The sequence below is a fragment of the Erythrolamprus reginae genome, chromosome Z (assembly GCF_031021105.1).
Source record: "Erythrolamprus reginae isolate rEryReg1 chromosome Z, rEryReg1.hap1, whole genome shotgun sequence".
NCBI lineage: Eukaryota > Metazoa > Chordata > Lepidosauria > Squamata > Dipsadidae > Erythrolamprus > Erythrolamprus reginae.
The window spans coordinates 9,182,774-9,202,697 of record NC_091963.1 but is presented as its reverse complement, the minus strand read 5'-3'; the positions used below and the strand labels follow the sequence as shown (position 1 = coordinate 9,202,697).

Sequence of the window (19,924 nt, the reverse complement as noted above, 5' to 3'; positions counted from 1 at the left end):
GGAGCGGCTGTTAGGTTTCCCGCCGGTTGGCAAGGCAACGGCGCGGCGGCCATTTTGTTTGGCCGATTGCAGTCAAATCGCTGGGGGTGAGAGGAGCGAGGAACGCTCCGAGGCAAACTCCCCCCCCCTTTTGCCTAGTAACACGCAGCCGCATTGAGGACACAACCTCATTGCTTTGTTAGCTGCGTTTGCGATCGGCCTTATCGTCTGTATACAACCGTGAGTGATCAAATATGACAGATAATTCGGCCCATTTGGGGGAGGAGGGGGCCACCTCCATCAGGCCCACTACCCCCAAGGACAAGCCTTCTTCTGAAAAGGCCAAGACTAAATCCTCTCAGACCGCCTCACTTAAGGAGGCTGAGAAGAGGATACGTGCACTGGAGAGGCAGCTAGAAATGGCCCAGAAACAGCCACCAGCGCCTCAGGCCCAGCCTAATTATCTTCGGGGGCCCACGCCCCCCCTGGCCTCCCCCTTGCTAGGCATTGCTGGGGTTGTAGGCTCGGCAACGGAACGTGATTGGTCGCCTGAACGCCCCCTATTGTCTTCAGGACCCCAATATACCTTGCCCGTGGCCAGCAACACGGGTGCTCAGCATAACCAGCCCACAGCCACCTTTACACCTTCTGCTGTGGGTCTGAGGAGCTCGTTTGATACATGGCAGAGCATGCCTCAGGATCTACAGAACCTAATAAGCAGTGTTTATGCCCAAGGGATTACAGTAGGGGCACAACAACAGGCCCCTGGGATTCCCATTCCACCAAAGCATAGAAATGTGTGGGCACCTCCTGCTCCAGCCTCCTTCCCAGGTTCCATGGAAGAGGACCTCTATCCCAGAGAGGATGACAGTGAAGAAGGCGAAGGTTTGTCGGGAGATGAGCAACCACCCGAACCACCAAGCCTTGTAGGTCTCTTCAAGCCCTCTCTCTTTCGGATCATGTTAAATAAGGCGAAGCTGGTCTTTGAGGGAGCAGGAGAGGGGAAGTTGCCTGCAGAAAACACTGCACAGGCCTCAAAAGGGGTCCTACCAAAAAAGGAACCAGAAACCATTCCCTCCTCTGATATTTTCCTTGACAATATTAAAAGACCTTGGGAAGCGCCAGCAGCAGCGCAAGGCCCCTCTCTGATTGATAGGAAATACTACACCTTCGATCAGGAGATGGAATCGCTTTTAACACCTCCAACCATAGACACTCCTGTGGCAAGTTTGGTGTCCAACGCCTTGGTCCCTTCGGAGGTTTCGGAGGGTCTGAAGGCGGAGGATAAAAGAGCCGAGATGGTAGTCATGAAGACTCACCAAATGGCAGCCTGGGCCTTGCGAGCCGCCTCGGCTGCCTCATTTTTTAATAGGGCAACTATCCTGTGGATACAGGACATGCAGGCACGTGCAAGTCAGGAGGATGGCAGGTTCCGCCAGGATTTAAATAAGCTGCTGGCGGCAACGGAGTTCTCCGCAGATGCCACCATGGATGCGGCAAAATTTGCATCCCGTGCGCTGGCATCCTCTTTGTCCTCCCGGAGATTAATTTGGCTACGAAGCTGGCAGGCGGACGTAAAATCAAAATGGCGCCTAGCTTCTGCCAAATTCCAAGGGAAACAGTTGTTCGGCGATTCCCTTGAGAAGGTCCTTATCAAGGACAAAGATAAGAAGAAGGTGCTCCCAAGATCCAACAGGAGAGCAGAACGACGGTTCACTCCTTTTTATAGAAGGCAGAACTTTCATGCAGAGCCCTCCTCAACCGTCTCTCAGGGTTCGAGGAATTTCTCTCAGGGCTCTTTCAACCAGGGAGGCTTCCGTCAGGACAGACCGTACTTCGCGGACCGAGGCAGACCCTACCAGCAGGGACGCCGTCCTTACAGAGGTTCCAATTTTAAGGGTTCCAAACGTGGGAAATGACTCTTCGGACCCCTACCCTCTGGGGGGCAAGCTCCTCCACTTCGCCAACGCTTGGAGGGCTGCATCCCTCGACTCCTGGGCCGTGGCCACGGCAACGCAGGGGTTGCGGATCAACTTTCTCCGTGTACCCCCACACCGCTTCATTACTTGTCCTCAAGTGACAGACCCCCAAAAGAGGGCACTGTTGCACCGGGAGATAGAGCACCTCCTGGAGATAGAAGCGATAGAGGAGGTCCCCTTTCACCTGAGGGGAACAGGTTTCTATTCCATTGTTTTCCTTGTCCCCAAATCTTCGGGCGGGGTCCGTTTGATTCTAAATCTCAAACGGTTGAATCTGTATGTGCGTTATCAAAAATTCAAAATGCACTCCCTCAGGTCTATACTGCAATCCATACGACCGGGAGACCTCCTCTCCTCCATCGATCTCAAGGAGGCCTACCTCCATGTACCGGTATTACAGGAGCACAGACAATTCCTCCGGTTTTCCATCAACGGATCTCATTACCAATATCGAGCGATGCCATTTGGACTGTCGTCCGCGCCGAGGACGTTCACCAAACTTCTGGACGTCCTCACGGCCACCTTGAGACACAGGTCAGTGCGACTCATGGCATACCTCGACGATGTCCTGATCCTGTCAAAGTCCCGGGACCGGGCACAGCAGGATCTCCAACTGACCCTGTCGACCCTAAGAACTTTCGGGTTTACCATAAACCTGGAAAAGAGTCAGCTAATTCCATCAACCAGGTTAGCTCACCTGGGCACCATCATCGATACAGACTTGTGCCAAGTTTTCCTATCGGAGGACAGACAGACCAATATCCGGACTCTACTACAGGACCTGTCTTATCAACCAAGACCTTCCCTGGCCTTTCTCTCCAAAATCCTGGGCACGTTGGTTTCTTGCATAGACGTGGTTCCCTGGGCCAGGTTACACATTCGAGACCTCCAATGGTTTCTCCTACCCTATCAAAGGAGAAAGACCAGCCATACCAGGATGCAGGTGATTCTCCCTGCAGCGGTCAGGAGATCCATGCGTTGGTGGACCTCAACCGCTATTCAAAGGGGGTCACCCTTTCAGGGACAGGACTTTATCACTCTCACGACGGACGCCAGCCTCTTCGGATGGGGTGCTCACCTTTCATCCAATGTAGCCCAGGGCTTGTGGACTCCTCGAGAGTTGGAAACCATCAACATCAATTTCTTGGAATTGAGGGCAGTGTCTCTCGCCCTGCTAAGTTTTTCTCATCTGGTGCAGGGCAGCCATGTCCTGGTTCTAACGGACAACGTTTCCGCTCGCTCTTACATCAACCACCAGGGCGGGACGAGATCCAGGCGCCTGATGCAGGAGGCCAACAATCTGTTCAAGTGGGCAGAGACCCACCTGGCCTCTCTCGCAGCCGAGCACATCTCAGGCCAAGAGAATGTAACGGCGGATTGGCTGAGCCGCAGGACTTTGGACCCGGGGGAGTGGCAGCTGGATCCAGGAGTGTTCCGGGCATTAACAGCTCAGTTCAGCACACCGATCGTGGACCTCTTTGCTACGTGCCACAACGCTCAGCTACCCTGCTTCTTTTCCCGGTTCCCATCTCCGGGTTCAGAAGGGGTGGATGCACTACGCCTCCCCTGGCCAGTAGGGCTCCTGTATGCATTCCCTCCTACTCGTATTCTTCAGAGAGTGCTACACAAGATCATACAGGAAAGAGCCGAAGTTCTGCTGGTAGCACCTTTTTGGCCTCGGCGGGCTTGGTTCTCGGACTTGAAGGAGCTGTCCGTCTCCCCTCCTTGGAGAATCCCAGACGACCTGGTAGCCCTCAGTCAGGGATGCATCGCACATCCAGAGCCTCAATGGTGGAACCTGACCGTGTGGCACTTGAGGGGGACCGTCTAAGGCAATTACGTCTCCCTGACACGGTCATCGCTACAATGCAGGCGGCACGCAGACCTTCTACAAGGAGGATTTACCAATCCACGTGGTCAGCCTTCTGCACCTTCTGTGAGGACCGGCAGCTAGATCCGGTAGCAGCCTTGCCTGGTACTGTTTTGACCTTCCTCCAGGCGGGATTAGACAAGGGACTGGCTCCGAACACGTTACGGCGCCATGTGGCAGCTCTGTCTACAATATTGAACCACGACCAGTACCAACCCTTGTCAAGACATCCTTGGATTCGGGATTTCTTAAAAGGAGCGTCAAATATTAGACCGGCTCCAGTCCATAGGTTCCCCTCGTGGGACCTATCTCTTGTCCTTAAGGCCTTGACAGCTCCACCCTTTGAACCGTTGAGGACGGTATCGCTGCGGTTTTTATCCATCAAAACGGCCTTTCTGGTCGCCATTACTTCAGCCAGGAGGGTGTCGGAGCTGTCGGCCCTGTCAGTAAGAGCTGACCTTTGTCTATTCCATCCGGACAGAGTGGTTCTTTGACTGGACCCGTCTTTCATCCCCAAGGTGAACTCTGGCTTCCATAGAACTCAAGAGATAATATTGCCTGATTTCTGTACACATGGCACGCACCCATCTGAACTCAGATGGCATAAATTGGACGTGAGACGGGCAATAAAACTTTATATTCGTAGGACACAGGCTTTCAGGGCATCGGAAGCATTGTTTATTTCCTTTTCATCGCATGGACAAGGTACTAGAGTGTCTTCACGAACTATCAGTCGTTGGATAAGGATCTGTATCACTGAGGCCTATACAGCTTCAGGACAGACTGTTCCTCAGGGAATTACTGGACATTCAACACGAAGTGCGGCTGTTTCGGCAGCATGGTCTACACAGGCTTCGATCGAAGAAATTTGTAGAGCCGCCACGTGGGCGGCTCCATCTACCTTCATCAAGCATTATCGGATTGATACCTTTGCTTCAGCGGAAGCAGCCTTTGGGAGGAGGGTGTTACAAAGGGTGTGTTCTACTTGACCGCCCTTGGTCCTGTTTCCCTCCCTGTTTATGTCTTGGGTATATCCCACGTTGGACTCTCCTTGCAAGTGCATTGGAGAAGAACCGTTGAAACTTACCTGAACGGTCTTCTCGATGCACTGCAAGGAGAGTCCAAATCCCACCCAATTGGTGGACCAAGGGTCTCTCTTTTTGTCTGGCACTGTGAAGAAATTGGGCCTGGGTGTGCCTTCCAGTTGTTAATAAAAAAAGTTATAGTTTACTGCTCCTTCGTTTCTTTATGACTGGTAGGCTAGGGGGCGGTACCTGCATAATGTTTAAATTAAAACTCAGTCCCTCCAATGAGACTGGAGAATTACCCACGTTGGACTCTCCTTGCAGTGCATCGAGAAGACCGTTCAGGTAAGTTTCAACGGTTCATCTCACAGCCCAAACAACCAACTTCAGTGATGCAGAGGACATCCTTTCTCAAGATCTCCAGAAGTTGGATGACTGTTTCAAAAAATGGTATCTCTAACCAAATCTAACAAAAACAGTAGTAGCCACATTCTACCTCAGAGGTATATATGCAAATTACCAGCCTTTGGTGAAGTCCTGGAACCAGATAATAATAACTCGCATAAGTACCTGGGGTAAGATTGGACAGATCTGTTACCTTCTAATATCTGGAAAATCAACTGCAAAATTGAAAAGCTGCAACAATTTATTGAACATGTTGCTGGAGGCCGTACATGCTGGCGCTGTGGGGCTGGCACTGGCCCACTGGCTGGGCCGGGACGGAGGTGCCAGCCCCGTGCCCGATGCCGTTGTTGCCAGTTTGGTGTATGAGAGAGAAAGGGAGAGATAGCAAGAGAGAAAGAGAGAGGGAGCAAGAGAGAGAGAGAAAAGAGGGAGGGAAAAGAGAGGAGAGTGTCATTTAGTGTCATTTTGGTTGGTGGTGTGCCCCAGGATTTTGTAAATGTAAAAGATGTGCCGCGGCTCAAAAAAGATTGAAAATCACTGGTCTAGATAATCCGTTTCTTCCAAAGTTCGCAGGAGTTGGAGCACCACCACGTTCTCAAAAAGCTTTCCAATGAAGGGAAGGTTAGAGACAAGAAGATAGTTATTCAATGAGACTGGATCCAAGGAATGCTTCTTGAGGAGGGGTCTTAGAACCGCTTCCTTCAGAGGTTGCGGGAAGGACCCCTCACTCAAAGAAGAGTTGATAATCACCTGGAGCCATCCTCATGTCACCTCCCTACTAGCCAAGACCAGCCAGGAGGGACACGGATCCAACAAACAAGTGAAGGTGCTCATCGCTCCTATTGCCTTGTCCACTTCATCTGGGGTCACAGGGTCAAACTCCCCCCAAATATGATGGAATTAAGACTTGCCCCAGTCACCTCATTTGACATTACCCAATTGGAGTCCAGGTCTACTCAAAACTACAATTATATTTGTGGCAAAATCCATTTGGATTGGAAATCTATTGCTAGGACTATTCTGTTTAACCCAAGTGGTGACACAAAAGGTGACACAGAGAAGAGCCTGTACTTTGTGAAAGCTGTGGGTCCTTCCCTGGTTTTAAAATTGCAATAATTTTGTTCTTCTTGAATATAGGAGGTAGCCATCCTGAGTATAGTATAGTACTAAAAAAGAAGGCAAGCCAAAATTTAGTTGCTGGTCCACATTTCTGCAATAGCTTTGGGCACATGACATCAAATCATGCAGCTTTATCCTTTTGTAAAGAATCCAGAGTCCTCTGCATTTCTTCTGGTGTAAATGGACATGAGTATAAAACATTAATATAATACAGTACAATAAGGAGAAATAATTGCTGAAAAACAAAATATTCTTCCATTCTGATTAAAATCAGAATGGAATCAAATTAGTACGCATTCATTCAGCTTGCCAGAGACAACTGGACTACAGATTCCTATAAGAAATCAATGAACTGAAAACATTAATCTAGAGTTAAATAAATAAGCAGACAAGATTATCAGATTTTTAAAAATATTGTTTTTATATGTGTCCATTCTGTCACATTTAAATCAAATGATTCATGGATGACATGATACCAATCTTATGCAGTAAATTAGATACCTTAACCAATATACATTTTTCGATATAATTGATTAAAGCTGGTCATACTGTGTAGGGGCTTATGGGAATTAATTATTTAATGAACATGGTGGCGCAGTGGTTAGAATGCAGTACTGCAAGCTGCTTCTGCTGACTGCTGGCTGCAGTTCACCAGTTCAAATCTCACCAAGCTCAAGATTGACTCAGCCTTCCATCCTTCCGAGGTGGGTAAAATGAGGACCCAGATTGTTGGGGGTGATATGTTAACTCTGTAAGCTGCTTAGAGAGGGCTGTAAAGGACTGTGAAACATATCTAAATCTATGTGCTATTGCTAATTATAGTTTAAAACATTTAGAATATATTTGGAAAAGGGTGATCACTTTTTCCCCTAAAACAGTATGTACAAAAAGCTGCAAATATGTTGAAAAAGAGACTACACTTTTATTTAAAATACTATCAAGATGAACTGAAAAGTTTTTACAAAATCTTTAAATATTTTCTTACAGCTGTTGGTGAATCAGAAAGTGATATCTACATGCGATTCATGAAGTCACATAAGTGTTACGATATTGTTCCAACAAGCTCAAAGCTTGTCGTTTTTGATACTACACTACAGGTGAGTTCATTAGTTAGTTGTCTTGTGTCTGTAATAAACAAAAAGAAAAATGATAAGAAATCTTATTAGAGATAAGGTGTTAGGAGCTGTATCTAAACACCCCCCCCCCCTCGGAGCTAAATCGATTTCTTGGAGTTTATGCAAAGGGGGCTGCAAGCAATAGATGTAGTTGTTGATAATAAGAGGCAACCAATAAAGATGATAACGTTCTGCGTGTAATGAACACGAATGCCTTAAGCTGGAGCAAAAAGCCCCATGTTTTTAAGAATAATATCAGCAACATGTGAAAGCATTACTGCGGGAAGAGTGGTGTACCTATGGAAGAAAACTACTGGCAGACGTGGCCAGGAAGTCCAACGCAACCAGGTACAAACATGCCTGGGACAGACACACACCCAATCCAAAACAAAAAACAGGAAACAGCATAAGGGCAGACCAAATGGATCATGAGACCCTCCCCCGCCATCCCTCCACTATGTTTCTATGTCTTTACTGTGAGCTAGAAGCTCGGCATAATGTTGGGGGGAGGGCAAAGGGAGACAGCCTAGCCCACCACCGATCTCCCGGCCGAGGGAATAGGAGGGGGGCAGATGGCGAAGCCCATGCCTGAAGGCTCCGTTCTTACCTCCCACCTCCCCACAGGTGGGGGAAGCCACCTTGGGGCAGCAGACGGCCAGGGAGCCTGGCAGGCTGTTCATCCCTGCTGCTGTTGTGCCAGGCCGCTGATCCAGCTCCTGATGCCTGTAATCCAAGGTGGAAGAGCCCAGCCACATGGACTCCACGTTCCAAACTGTGGAGTCCAGCCATGTGGGCAGCGCTACCTCCCTACCAGCCAGCAGTACCACCTGGCAGTGCGACGCTGAAGAGCCCGGCGGGCTCCGTGATCAACGCTGCGGAGCCCAGCCATGTGGGCTCCGTATTAAAAGACGGGTGCCCAGACCGGGGAGGCCGCCACATGGCCTCCTCTTTGGTTCCCCGCCAGCCTGTGCCTGCGAGCCAGGTTGGCGGCAAAAGTGAAAGAGACGGCGAGTGGCACTCCGCCCCCCCCTTTTATACAGGGGATGCCACTTGCCTCGCAGAAAACCTGTCATGCCCCCCGCAAGACACGCGAGGCATGCTGGGAATGGGGGGCGCATCATGAGCACACGCCTACTACACACACACCATTTCCCAACAATGCTACCAGGCTCCATCGTGCTCCCGCCACCACTGCAAACACCGCCGGCCTCAAAGCGACCCTTGTTTGACCATTCTGATACATGGTCAAGGTCTTTTTGAAGGTTTTTTTGAATTGGAGCCTCGGAAAACAGTTTATGGAGTTGTGTCTCAAATCACAGCATACATACAGTTGCAGTCATTGAAAAGAGTAGAAGTTGAACATCAAAAAAGTTGGGGAGGGATTGAGGAAACAAGAAATCCATCTCCCTTGTGGTCAGAATGTCACTGGATAAGAGACAAACAAGTTGCGTAGGCAGTATTCAGCCTGTTTCAGATACAGAGTTAGGGAGCTCAACAGATGATAACTTTTCTGTTACAGGAAACAGCTTTATGGATGAGACTTTAAAATATTTTATTATGGATTTAGAAATCAGGGCCAGAGGATAGCAGTTAAGCTTATTTCAGGATAAAGATAGTTTTAAAATTGACAGCAGTTCCCATCATTTTTATTTTAGGCTACCCAATATCTAATTTCAGTATAGGCTCAAATTGGGTAATATAAATTCCATTTTAAACTTGACCAAAGAATGAGAAATAACCAGAGAAAACCAAGATTACAAATAATGTTGCTTGACAATTCCATTAAATTCATTTGAATAATGTAGCTATTGAATGTGATTAATGTGATTATAGTTCTCATTTGTAAGGATCCTAGTTCTTGGAACAAAAATCTGATAATTTTGAAATAGACATGTAACGCATACACTGTCATATTCTTTATAAAGTTTTATTTCTGAATATTGCTAGTCATAACATGTTACTGTGGTGATAAATAGATTTTTTTAGTACTGACTAACAACAAAAGTAGCTGTAAGTGATTTTTTATTTCCTTTTTTTCTGAAAAATGTATAATTTCATTGCAGTAAACCTTATAAAATAAGCAGTTATTATGACTTTGAATCTTGCAAAAGGCAAAGGAAGGCAAAAATTAAATCACCTTTTCTTTTACATACATCCTAATGTTTTTAATTTTTGCCTCATTTCTTCAGTTATTTAGTCGTAAGTGTTTTTTTTAAAAAAAATTAAATGATCCCTGTTATGCAACTATTGCAGTTTTTTGGTTTCAAATTCAAATAGATATTTATTTCCAAATAACTCCTTTAAGATAGGTTTTTGCTGTGTTTTTCTTTTTTTAGGTAAAGAAAGCTTTCTTTGCTTTAGTGGCAAATGGTGTTCGAGCAGCTCCACTTTGGGAGAGCAAAAAACAAAGCTTTGTAGGTAGGCTGATATTTGTTGGTATGAAATTTTAGTTATATAGTTTATAGTTTATTAGATTTGTATACTTGTATGAATTACTTTTTTTCTTCTGCTTTATTCCTTCTTTTTTATATATACAGTGATACCTTGTCTTACAAACTTAATTGGTTCCAAGACGAGGTTCTTAAGGTGAAAAGTTTGTAAGACGAAACAATGTTTCCCATAGGAATCAATGGAAAAGCGATTAATGCATGCGAGCCCAAAATTCACCCCTTTTGCCAGCCGAAGCGCCCATTTTTGCGCTGCTGGGATTCCCCTGAGGCTCCCCTCCATGGGAAACCCCACCTCCGGACTTTTGTGTTTTTGCGATGCTGCATAGAAACATAGAAGTCTGACAGCAGAAAAAGACCTCCTGGTCCATCTAGTCTGCCCTTATACTATTTTCTGTATTTTATCTTAGGATGGATATATGTTTATCCCAGGCATGTTTAAATTCAGTTACTGTGGATTTATCTACAACGTCTGCTGGAAGTTTGTTCCAAGGATCTACTACTCTTTCAGTAAAATAATATTTTCTCATGTTGCTTTTGATCTTTCCCCCAACTAACTTCAGATTGTGTCCCCTTGTTCTTGTGTTCACTTTCCTTTTAAAAACACTTCCCTCCTGGACCTTGTTTAACCCTTTAATATATTTAAATGTTTCGATCATGTCCCCCCTTTTCCTTCTGGCCTCCAGACTATACAGATTGAGTTCATTAAGTCTTTCCTGATACGTTTTATACTTAAGACCTTCCACCATTCTTGTAGCCCGTCTTTGGACCCGTTCAATTTTGTCAATATCTTTTTGTAGGTGAGGTCTCCAGAACTGAACACAGTATTCCAAATGTGGTCTCACCAGCATTCTATATAGCGGGATCATAATCTCCCTCTTCCTGCTTGTTATACCTCTAGCTATGCAGTCAAGCATCCTACTTGCTTTCCCTACCGCCTGACTGCACTGTTCACCCATTTTGAGACTGTCAGAAATCACTACCCCTAAATCCTTTTCTTTTGAAGTATTTGCTAACACAGAACTGCCAATACAATACTCAGATTGAGGATTCCTTTTCCCCAAGTGCATTATTTTACATTTGGAAACATTAAACTGCAGTTTCCATTGCTTTGACCATTTATCTAGTAAAGCTAAATCATTTACCATATTACAGACGTCTCCAGGAATATCAACCCTATTGCACACTTTAGAGTCATCGGCAAATAGGCAAACCTTCCCTACCAAACCTTCCCCTATGTCACTCACAAACATATTAAAAAGAATAGGACTGCAATTTCACTGAGGCTCCCCTCGCTGGGAAACCCCACCTCTGGACTTCTTTTGCCAGTGAAGCGCCCGTTTTTGCGCTGCTGGGATTCCCCTGCAGCATCACAAAAACACGGAAGTCCGGAGGTGGTGTTTCCCATGGAGGGGAGCCTCGGGGGAATACCAGCAGCGCAAAAACGGGTGCTTCACTGGCAATGGAAGTCTGGAGGTGGGGCATCCCAGTGGTGGCGGTGGGTTTGTAAGATGAAAATAGTTTGTAAGAAGAGGCAAAAAAATCTTAAACCCTGGGTTTGTATCTTGAAAAGTTTGTATGACGAGGCGTTTGTAAGACGAGGTATCACTGTACTAGAAATATGACTTCAGGTATATAGTTGAAACTCAATTATCTTTCATTTAGAAGATTTTGGATGCTATGGACCAAATTTCTGTCTGGGCATGCCTCCAAAATAATGGACAAATTTGTTGTAACTGAAGTAGTTCAGAAAAAGCTACATTTGCTTTTGGTCATCCATAGTGATTTGCCTCATTTTGGCATGCTGTTACCTGAAGCATTAAATTAAATTCTGGCACTTGGGAAAGGATGTTTAGAACTTGTATGCATTTTATTCCTTTAATATGCTAAGATGAAATTCTTAATAAGCAAAGAATAAATGGAAACTCTTATGTAACTGTCAAATTTTACTTTACCTGAAAAACAGTTCTAGCTCTTTGGTGGATAACATATTCAAACTTTAAATTTTGTGGGGTAATTATGATATCATAACTCTTAGTGTCATTTATGAAGAATAATTACTATGTTTGTGCATATTTCCAGGACTTCACATGGGCTTGAAGTTTAACAAAGTTAAAAACAGACTGGAAAACTGGATTAAACGTGCTTTTTCTTTGCCTTATTACAGGAATGTTAACTATTACAGATTTCATTAATATACTGCATAGATACTACAAGTCTCCAATGGTAGGTGCCACCTCATAATTACACATTTTACAGATAAATCAGGATGCCAGAAATATAAGCAGTAATATAATAATGGTTAAGAGAAAGAATACCATTCTAACATGGTACATAAATATGGAATTTTCCAAATGCTATAATCTGTAGGTGTAAAACTGAACAGGATTTGCTTGCCTTATTTTTTTTCAATATTATGGCTGATTATTGCCAAATGAAAAGAAAAATGCCTGTTCCTTAGATGGAACTAGTAATGCTTAACAATGATTGGCCCAGAAAAATGTATAACACATTTGATGTGTTTTGGGAAATATACAAACAATGGAATAGATCTAGTGTGATTGGTTAGTATTCAATTGCAGAAACTTAAATTAGATGTACAGTATAGTTTAAATAGCTATGTAGATAATTAGTGGATTTTCAGTAAATTGGTAAACTCTCAGCCTAGTGTACTCATAAGCCAATTCATAACAATTAGCTTTACAATGCAGCTTAACATTTTAGCATATATCAAAATCTAATACTCTGAAGTCTCCATGCAGAGATGTCTGAAGAAGGGGGATGGCTAGTAAGTAAACAAGTATCACTATATAAACCCCACCTTTTATATACTTGCATTCCACTTTGCAACACAAGTATAAAAGGGCAGAGCTAATGTTGTGGTGTGATACACATTTCAATTTGAGACATAATGATTGCTAGGAAGACATGTTTCTATTTTTTTATCCAGCCTGAAATTAATTATTCCTGATATTTGAATATAGTAGTTGTATTTGAACCTGCCGATAACTAAAAATGAAAGTACTTCCCCTTTACACATGCCATTCAAAAGCACATATTTGATACTTGTTGATCTGTTTCTCTGTTCAGTCATGTATCTGGCATATTGTTAGAACCACATATACTTACGTAAGTTATTTTTGGACATGGCAGTTTCTGGAGACAATAGAAAAGAGAAATAAGAGCTGGAATAGATAACAAAATACAAAGATCTGCAAATGGAAATAGAACAACTGTGGCAAAAGAAAGCAAAGGTAGTATCAATAATAATAGGCACCTTGGATGCATTCCCCAAACAACTGGAGCACCCATCGAAGACCATCATTATTGACAAAGTCACCATCAGTTAATGGCAAAAAGCGGCTTTACTCAGAACAGCTTACATCATGCGATGGTACCTCTAACAACATCAACATCTGCGTACCCCATGTCCTTGGAAAGGACTTGATTGGTGGATAAAATGCCAAATCTGGTCTGAATCTGGCTGATTGTGCGATGAACCATAATAATTTCCTGTATTGACCTTCCAGTAAGTGTTACGTTGAGGGAAAACCACTATTTTTTTTCTATGTCATTAGTCCTTTTTCCTGATTTTTTTTTTCCTATCTTACTGCATTTGAGACAATGAAAATAGTCAACATACTTTTTTCATCTGGAAGTTTACACAACAGTGGACATAGCTAGTGTGGTACACAGAGTCAGCTGAAGCAAACATGATATTTAATCTTTCTAAAAGAAATAATCCTGTTTCTTATATGAGATAGAATAGACTAGAATTTTATTAGCCAAGTATGATTGGACACATAAGGAAATTATGCCTACCAATTTGTAATACACGTATCCCTTGCTATTGGCATTTATGATCTCAGATGTAGAGGAAAGAAGAACCAACTTTAAAAGTTGCTGGCATTTGGAAATCTAAATGATACAGTCTGGTTAGTTAAGAAACAGATTGTCCTCCCACAGCAATTCTGTGCATCCTGTCCTCAAATCCCAAATGTACAATTACTGCATTTGCTTATCTTCTTTACTTCCTTGCAGTAGCATCTGTACTTATTTTGTGTCTCATACTCCAGTACATTCAACTATAATTGCTCACAATCATAAGTAGGAAATAATGTATACATCAAGTAAAGAAAATGAATCAAGCTGTAGATTACTGATCAACCAGGGCTGCCAAACTACCAATGCATTAAATGGGATGAAGAATTTTTCTTTATGTATATTCCCCAAAGACTGACCCCAGTGTAGTTTCCTTAAACACACATATGTGCCATGATCCTTAGTTGACTGCTTCTGTTAGATTATGTTTGCAGCATTGAATGGTATATTATTGCACTGCTCATCTCACACTATTTTTGGTGGTCATGTCCTAGATCCATTGTATAAATAATTATTATAATATCTTAATCAGTCGGCGCAGTGCACCATCTTATTATGGATTCCATGCATCATTCTTTTGATATAGTATTGCTGTAATTGTTTTTATTAATTTGGAATGAGATGACCTTCTCACAACAGTGAACAAGGGAATTTTTTTTATTCAATGCAGACACATTCCTTTCACTGCTAAACGTATATCGGTGCAGAATATCCATAAATAGAATAGAATTGAATAGAATTCTTTATTGGCCAAGTGTGATTGGATACACAAGGAATTTGGTTTTGGTGCATGGGATCATATAGAAAAAGTCATGAGAATCTGTTACCAGGAGTAAATGATTAACCTCCTGGCATAGGGTCTGGTACAAGATAGTAACAAAAGATCCTAGTATTTGCTCTTGGAATTGGGAACTTCAACCCAGACTTCAAGGTAGGTGTTTTGTGACTGGTATATCTTGAGGTTTCTCCATTATTCCATAGGTTATTTAAAGGGAGAACTTTGACCTGGGCTGGGGGTTTGAGCTTCTTGGGGTCTTTCCACTGTTATTCCACCGGGGCTCCTGACAGATGATAAACGAGTTTGTTGTGCTCTTATGTTTCTGTTTAAATTTTTCTTGGTTTAATTAAGAAACGGTGATAAAGTTAACTGCAGCAGTACTTTTTTGGGGTGGGGGTGATTGGTTGATGGGGATAGCCTTCTTCCTGAGATATGGATGGCTTTCCCTTGTATGCTGTTCGAAAAAAGTTCCTAGTGATATGTTCGGGTCACATACGACCCGGACAGAAAACACTTCATTTGAAGTGCTTATGTTTGGTCAATTTGAAAACTTTTTTCACTTGGAAAGTAGTCTGAACATTTCTGCACACAATGATATGAAAATTGAAATGAAAAAATTAATCCTTATTGGTTTATTTTGCACATAAATGTGCCGCCCCCCCCGTTTTTGTGATTTTTTTTCAATTTATGGATAGTTTTGCTTGCAAAATGCATTCTATTTTACTAAAGTTGGTGTGGGATTGGTAGCTTGAACATTACTGCACACAATGATATGAAAATTGAACTGAAAAAATTAATCCTTATTGGTTTATTTTGCACATAAATGTGCCTCCCCCCGTTTTTGTGAAATAGTCTTTACTGTATGGATAGTTTTGCTAGCAGAATGCATTCTATTTTGCTAAAGTTGGTGTGGGATTTGTAGCTTGAACATTTCTGAACATAATGATATGAAAATTGAACTGGAAAAATTGATGCATATTGGTTTATTTTGCATATAAATTTATTTCAATTTATATAAAAATTATGCTGTTAATTTCAAACTTACATACTTTTTTTTAGTAAAATGGATTTCTTTCATAAAATTAGTTATCTGGCTACAATGTGGTTGATTTTCAAAAGGATATTCCAAATATTTATAGACAAATATGTATAAACAGTGACAATAATGGCACACAGCAAGGCCGGGGGGGGTGGCCCTTTTGTGGCAAAAATAAACCAATAAGAACCATTTTTTTCAGTTCATTTATATTTTTCTCATGTTCAGAAATGTTCAATTTAGTATATCAAACCTTTTGGGGGAAAATTCCTTAGGGATTTGTAGCCTTAAAAAATATAAATTGACACGAAATTCAGAAAGGATGGGGGGAGGGGCTTTTTGATCAAAATAAAAATATAAGTCTCAATTTTTCCAGTTCAATTTTCATATCATTATGTTCATAAATGTTCAAACTAGTTTTCCAGTTGAAAAAGTTTTCAAAAAGATTAAATTCAAGTACCTAAAAAAAATATTTTTGGTCCTGTCATATACGAACAGAAACAGATTTTAAGTTATGATTTTTTTTTGCCCAGAAAACAATTAGCCACCACCCCAAAAATATTTTTTGATGACCAGTATTGTTAAATTGAGTAAATGAATGCCTAAGATTTTAAAGAATATTTCGGATTTGGAGCATAAAAAAATAAAAAGTGAAAATGATTGCAAGCAGCCGAGGGGGGGGGGGGAGGCCTTATTTCTGATGTTAAAAAACCAGTAAGAATCATTTTTTTCAGTTCCTTTATATTTTTCTTATATTCAGAAATGTTCAAGCTACCAATCCCACACCAACTCCAGTAAAATAGAATGGATTTTGCAAGCAAAACTATCCATAAATTGAAAAAAAATCACAAAAACGGGGGGGGGGGCGGCACATTTATGTGCAAAATAAACCAATAAGGATTAATTTTTTCATTTCAATTTTCATATCATTGTGTGCAGAAATGTTCAGACTACTTTCCAAGTGAAAAAAGTTTTCAAATTGACCAAACATAAGCACTTCAAATGAAGTGTTTTCGGTCCGGGTCGTATGTGACCCGAACATAACATTAGGAACATTTTTTGCTCAGCAAAAACTAAGCCCCCCACCCCCCCAAAAAAATTCTCATAGAGAGAACCCCTGAAATGATGAAAAGTCATGAAATTTCAAGTTTCAGATATGCAGGGAAAATTTTTTACAGGGACTCAAACTTGGCTTCGGGTCACATACGACCCGAACAGAACAGCAGGGTTAATCCAGTTGGCCTTCTGAAAGCCTGCATATACTCAATTTGTTGGCCAGGCCATTAGTGGGAGCTTAGTATGCCTCTTGCTATAGGAATTGCCTTGATTATATTATGATCATAATTGTATTGAGTTTTATTAATATGTTGTTTGCCAATTTTATTAATTTGGTTAAAAAAACTATCACAGGAAAAAGAGGTTGGGAGGACTGGATCAAGGATAGAGAAGTTAAAAAGTTAAAAATGACAAAAATATAGGGGGGGAAACAAAAACTGACTTCTGACTTTCTTTTGTATGGATACAAATATATAGTAAGGTAATCTCTTCTAAAATAAATCAAAAACATAAAAAATGATATAAAAGTAAACCAATTAAATAACCAAAATAACATTACAATTGTAAATAAAAATAACCTCTGATTCTAAGTTTAAACCTAAACTTACACAAAGATATACATGTCTATTAATAAAAATAAGCAATATTTCTTTATAATGGCAGATCTAATTATTGAATCTTAAAATAAAATTTTCATTTTTATCTTTTTATTAAAATGTCTTTATATATTGCTTATCAGCTACCCAGGATTGTTTAAGATGAGCGCTGATATAACTTCTCCAAAATAAATAAATATTATGCAGCAACAGAATATATTTGCATCTAGTCGATATGAGGCCCTTGTGGTATTATCTCCAGATACTTGTGAACTGTTGATAGCATTGCTTTGTTGGTGAGCTGCTGGAAATCGTTTAACAGAAACTGGAGACCATATATTCCCTATTTCATTGTAAAAAAAAATGCATGTCAGTAGCTATCTTTCACTTCATTAGCAAGATCCAACAGTTTCATCATTCAATTTTACCACTATTTTAAAAGGAGGAATTCAACTGAGGGCAATTTTTATCCGAAAAATGTTCTTCACTAAGATGTTATTTTGAAAGTACTGTTAACACATTTGCTTTTAAATGAATAATAGCAGGAGAGGCACAATTTTTATTTGTAACATAAATTAATACCAACAATTTAATGCAGTAAGGAAGAACAGCTTTGTTTTCAGAATCTACTTTCCCTGTACAGTAGTCCCTCGCTATACCGCGCTTCACCTACTGCGGCTTCACTTCATCGCGGGTTTCTGAGGAAGCCGATCGGCAGATTTAAACAGCCCGCCGAACTCGATCGGCAGGTTTTTCCAAAAAAAATATATATCTAAAATTGTAAATATTGTATTTAAATACTGTATCTAAAATAAATACTGTGTGGGAAGGGTTTATAAACACTTAAAACAATGAAAACTTACCAAACAATTACAATAGAAATACTTAAATAAGTACTATCAGTCGATAAATTCCCCATCACGGATTTCACCTATCGCGGCCAGGTCTGGAACGTAACACCAGCGATAGGTGAGGGACTACTGTATACTATTGACTATACATATACTTTCTACTTTTTAATTTTTTTTCTGATTTCCTTCCATTTGAGTTGGATAAACTATGACAAATTAATCAGTGTAAGCTTCTGTTTAGTGTAATCGTGATGCATTTCATAGAGGCTTGTATAATATGGTAAGATATGTACCATTTAACATATATATTAAAATGCAAGCTGGTTTTGTAGTCATTTTTGAAAGCAAAGTCATAGCTTTCCATTCCTTAGATTGGCAGTTTTCTAGCTCCCAGGAAACTATGAACTCCCACTTAGCATTCACTTTCCCAACAGGGGAAAGGTTTAAAAACTGAAAAAGGAAACAAAGTAGGAAGAAATGTTATTTAATGATTATCACTGTTCAGACTAGTATTTGTTGGGGACCATTGATATTAGAATAAAAAAATTATTTTTTCAAAGCACTGTAGGATGAAACATTTGAGATAAATTCGTATTCTAACCTAATTGGGTTTTTTAAAATGAAAAATACTTGCAACATTGACAGAAATAATACTGAACTGATTATAGTTCTTAATTCTAAGAAATGGAATTTGGATCTCTATTACGTAGAAGAGCTGTATATTATTATGTAGAAGAGCTGATCAAAGAGAATTTGATCTCTTTCCTAATTTTGGCAAGCTCCTTAGTTGAATTTTAAATTTGTTTATTCTCTAGTCTTTGCTTATATGGAGACATTTTAGTATAGTGGTTAAAGGCACTGAGCTATGAACTGAAAGGCTTAGGCATGAAGCCAGCTGAATGAATTTGATCCAGTCTCCCACTCCCTCCCCTAGGAAGGAGGTAATGGTAAACTTTTTTTAAGAATCAGGTCAAGAAAAATGGCAGGGACTTGTCCAGGCAGTTGCCAGGATCAAAAAATATTTCAGAATGAATATACAAAACCCCCAAAAACTCATCTCTTAGAAATGAACCCCCTTAAAGTCCTGTTTTGTTGTGTCCTCATTATTTTTATTTAAAGGAAGGTGCCCTCTGAGACACACACACACACACACATATACAAGTGAAACTCGAAAAATTAGAATATTTTGCAAAAGTTCATTTATTTCAGTAATGCAACTTAAAAGCTGAAACTAATATATGAGAGAGACTCATGACATGCAAAGCAAGATAGTTGAAGCCGTGATTTGTCATCATTGTGATGATTACGGGGTACAGTTCATGAAAACCTCAAATCTACAATCTCAGAAAATTAGAATATTGTGAAAAGGTGCAATATTCCAGGGTCAAAGTGTCCCAGGCTAATTAAGGCATAACATCTACAAAGGGTTCCTGAGGAACCAAATGATGGGAAAGACTGCTGACCTGACAATTGTGCAGAAAACCATCATTGATACCCTCATAAGGAGGGAAAGCCTCAAAAGGTAATTGCAAACAAAATTGGATATTCCCAAAGTGCTGTATCAAAGCCCATTAATATTAGTTATGTGGAAGGGGAAAGTGTGGAAGAAAAAGGTGCATGAGTAGCAGAGGATTGTCAGGAAAAGGCCATTCAAAAGTATTGGGGACTTTCACAAGGAGTGGACTGAGGCTGGAATCAGTGCATCAAGAGCCACCACACAGAGACAGATCCTGGACATGGGCTTCAAATGTTGTATTCCTCTTGTCAAGCCGCTCTTGAACAACAA

At 41.4% G+C, this 19,924-nt stretch overlaps 1 protein-coding gene across 5 annotated transcripts in view; it reads left to right on the top strand.

Moving 5' to 3' along the window:
* Positions 1–19,924, top strand: part of PRKAG2 (protein kinase AMP-activated non-catalytic subunit gamma 2) — a 247,892-nt gene that overhangs the window by 201,436 nt on the left and 26,532 nt on the right. For all 5 annotated transcript variants that reach the window (XM_070728762.1, XM_070728763.1, XM_070728767.1 and 2 more), the window contains 3 exons: positions 7,365–7,474; positions 9,829–9,910; positions 12,107–12,165. In XM_070728762.1, coding sequence (XP_070584863.1) covers positions 7,365–7,474; positions 9,829–9,910; positions 12,107–12,165 — 251 coding nt within the window. The remainder of the gene's footprint in view (positions 1–7,364; positions 7,475–9,828; positions 9,911–12,106; positions 12,166–19,924) is intronic.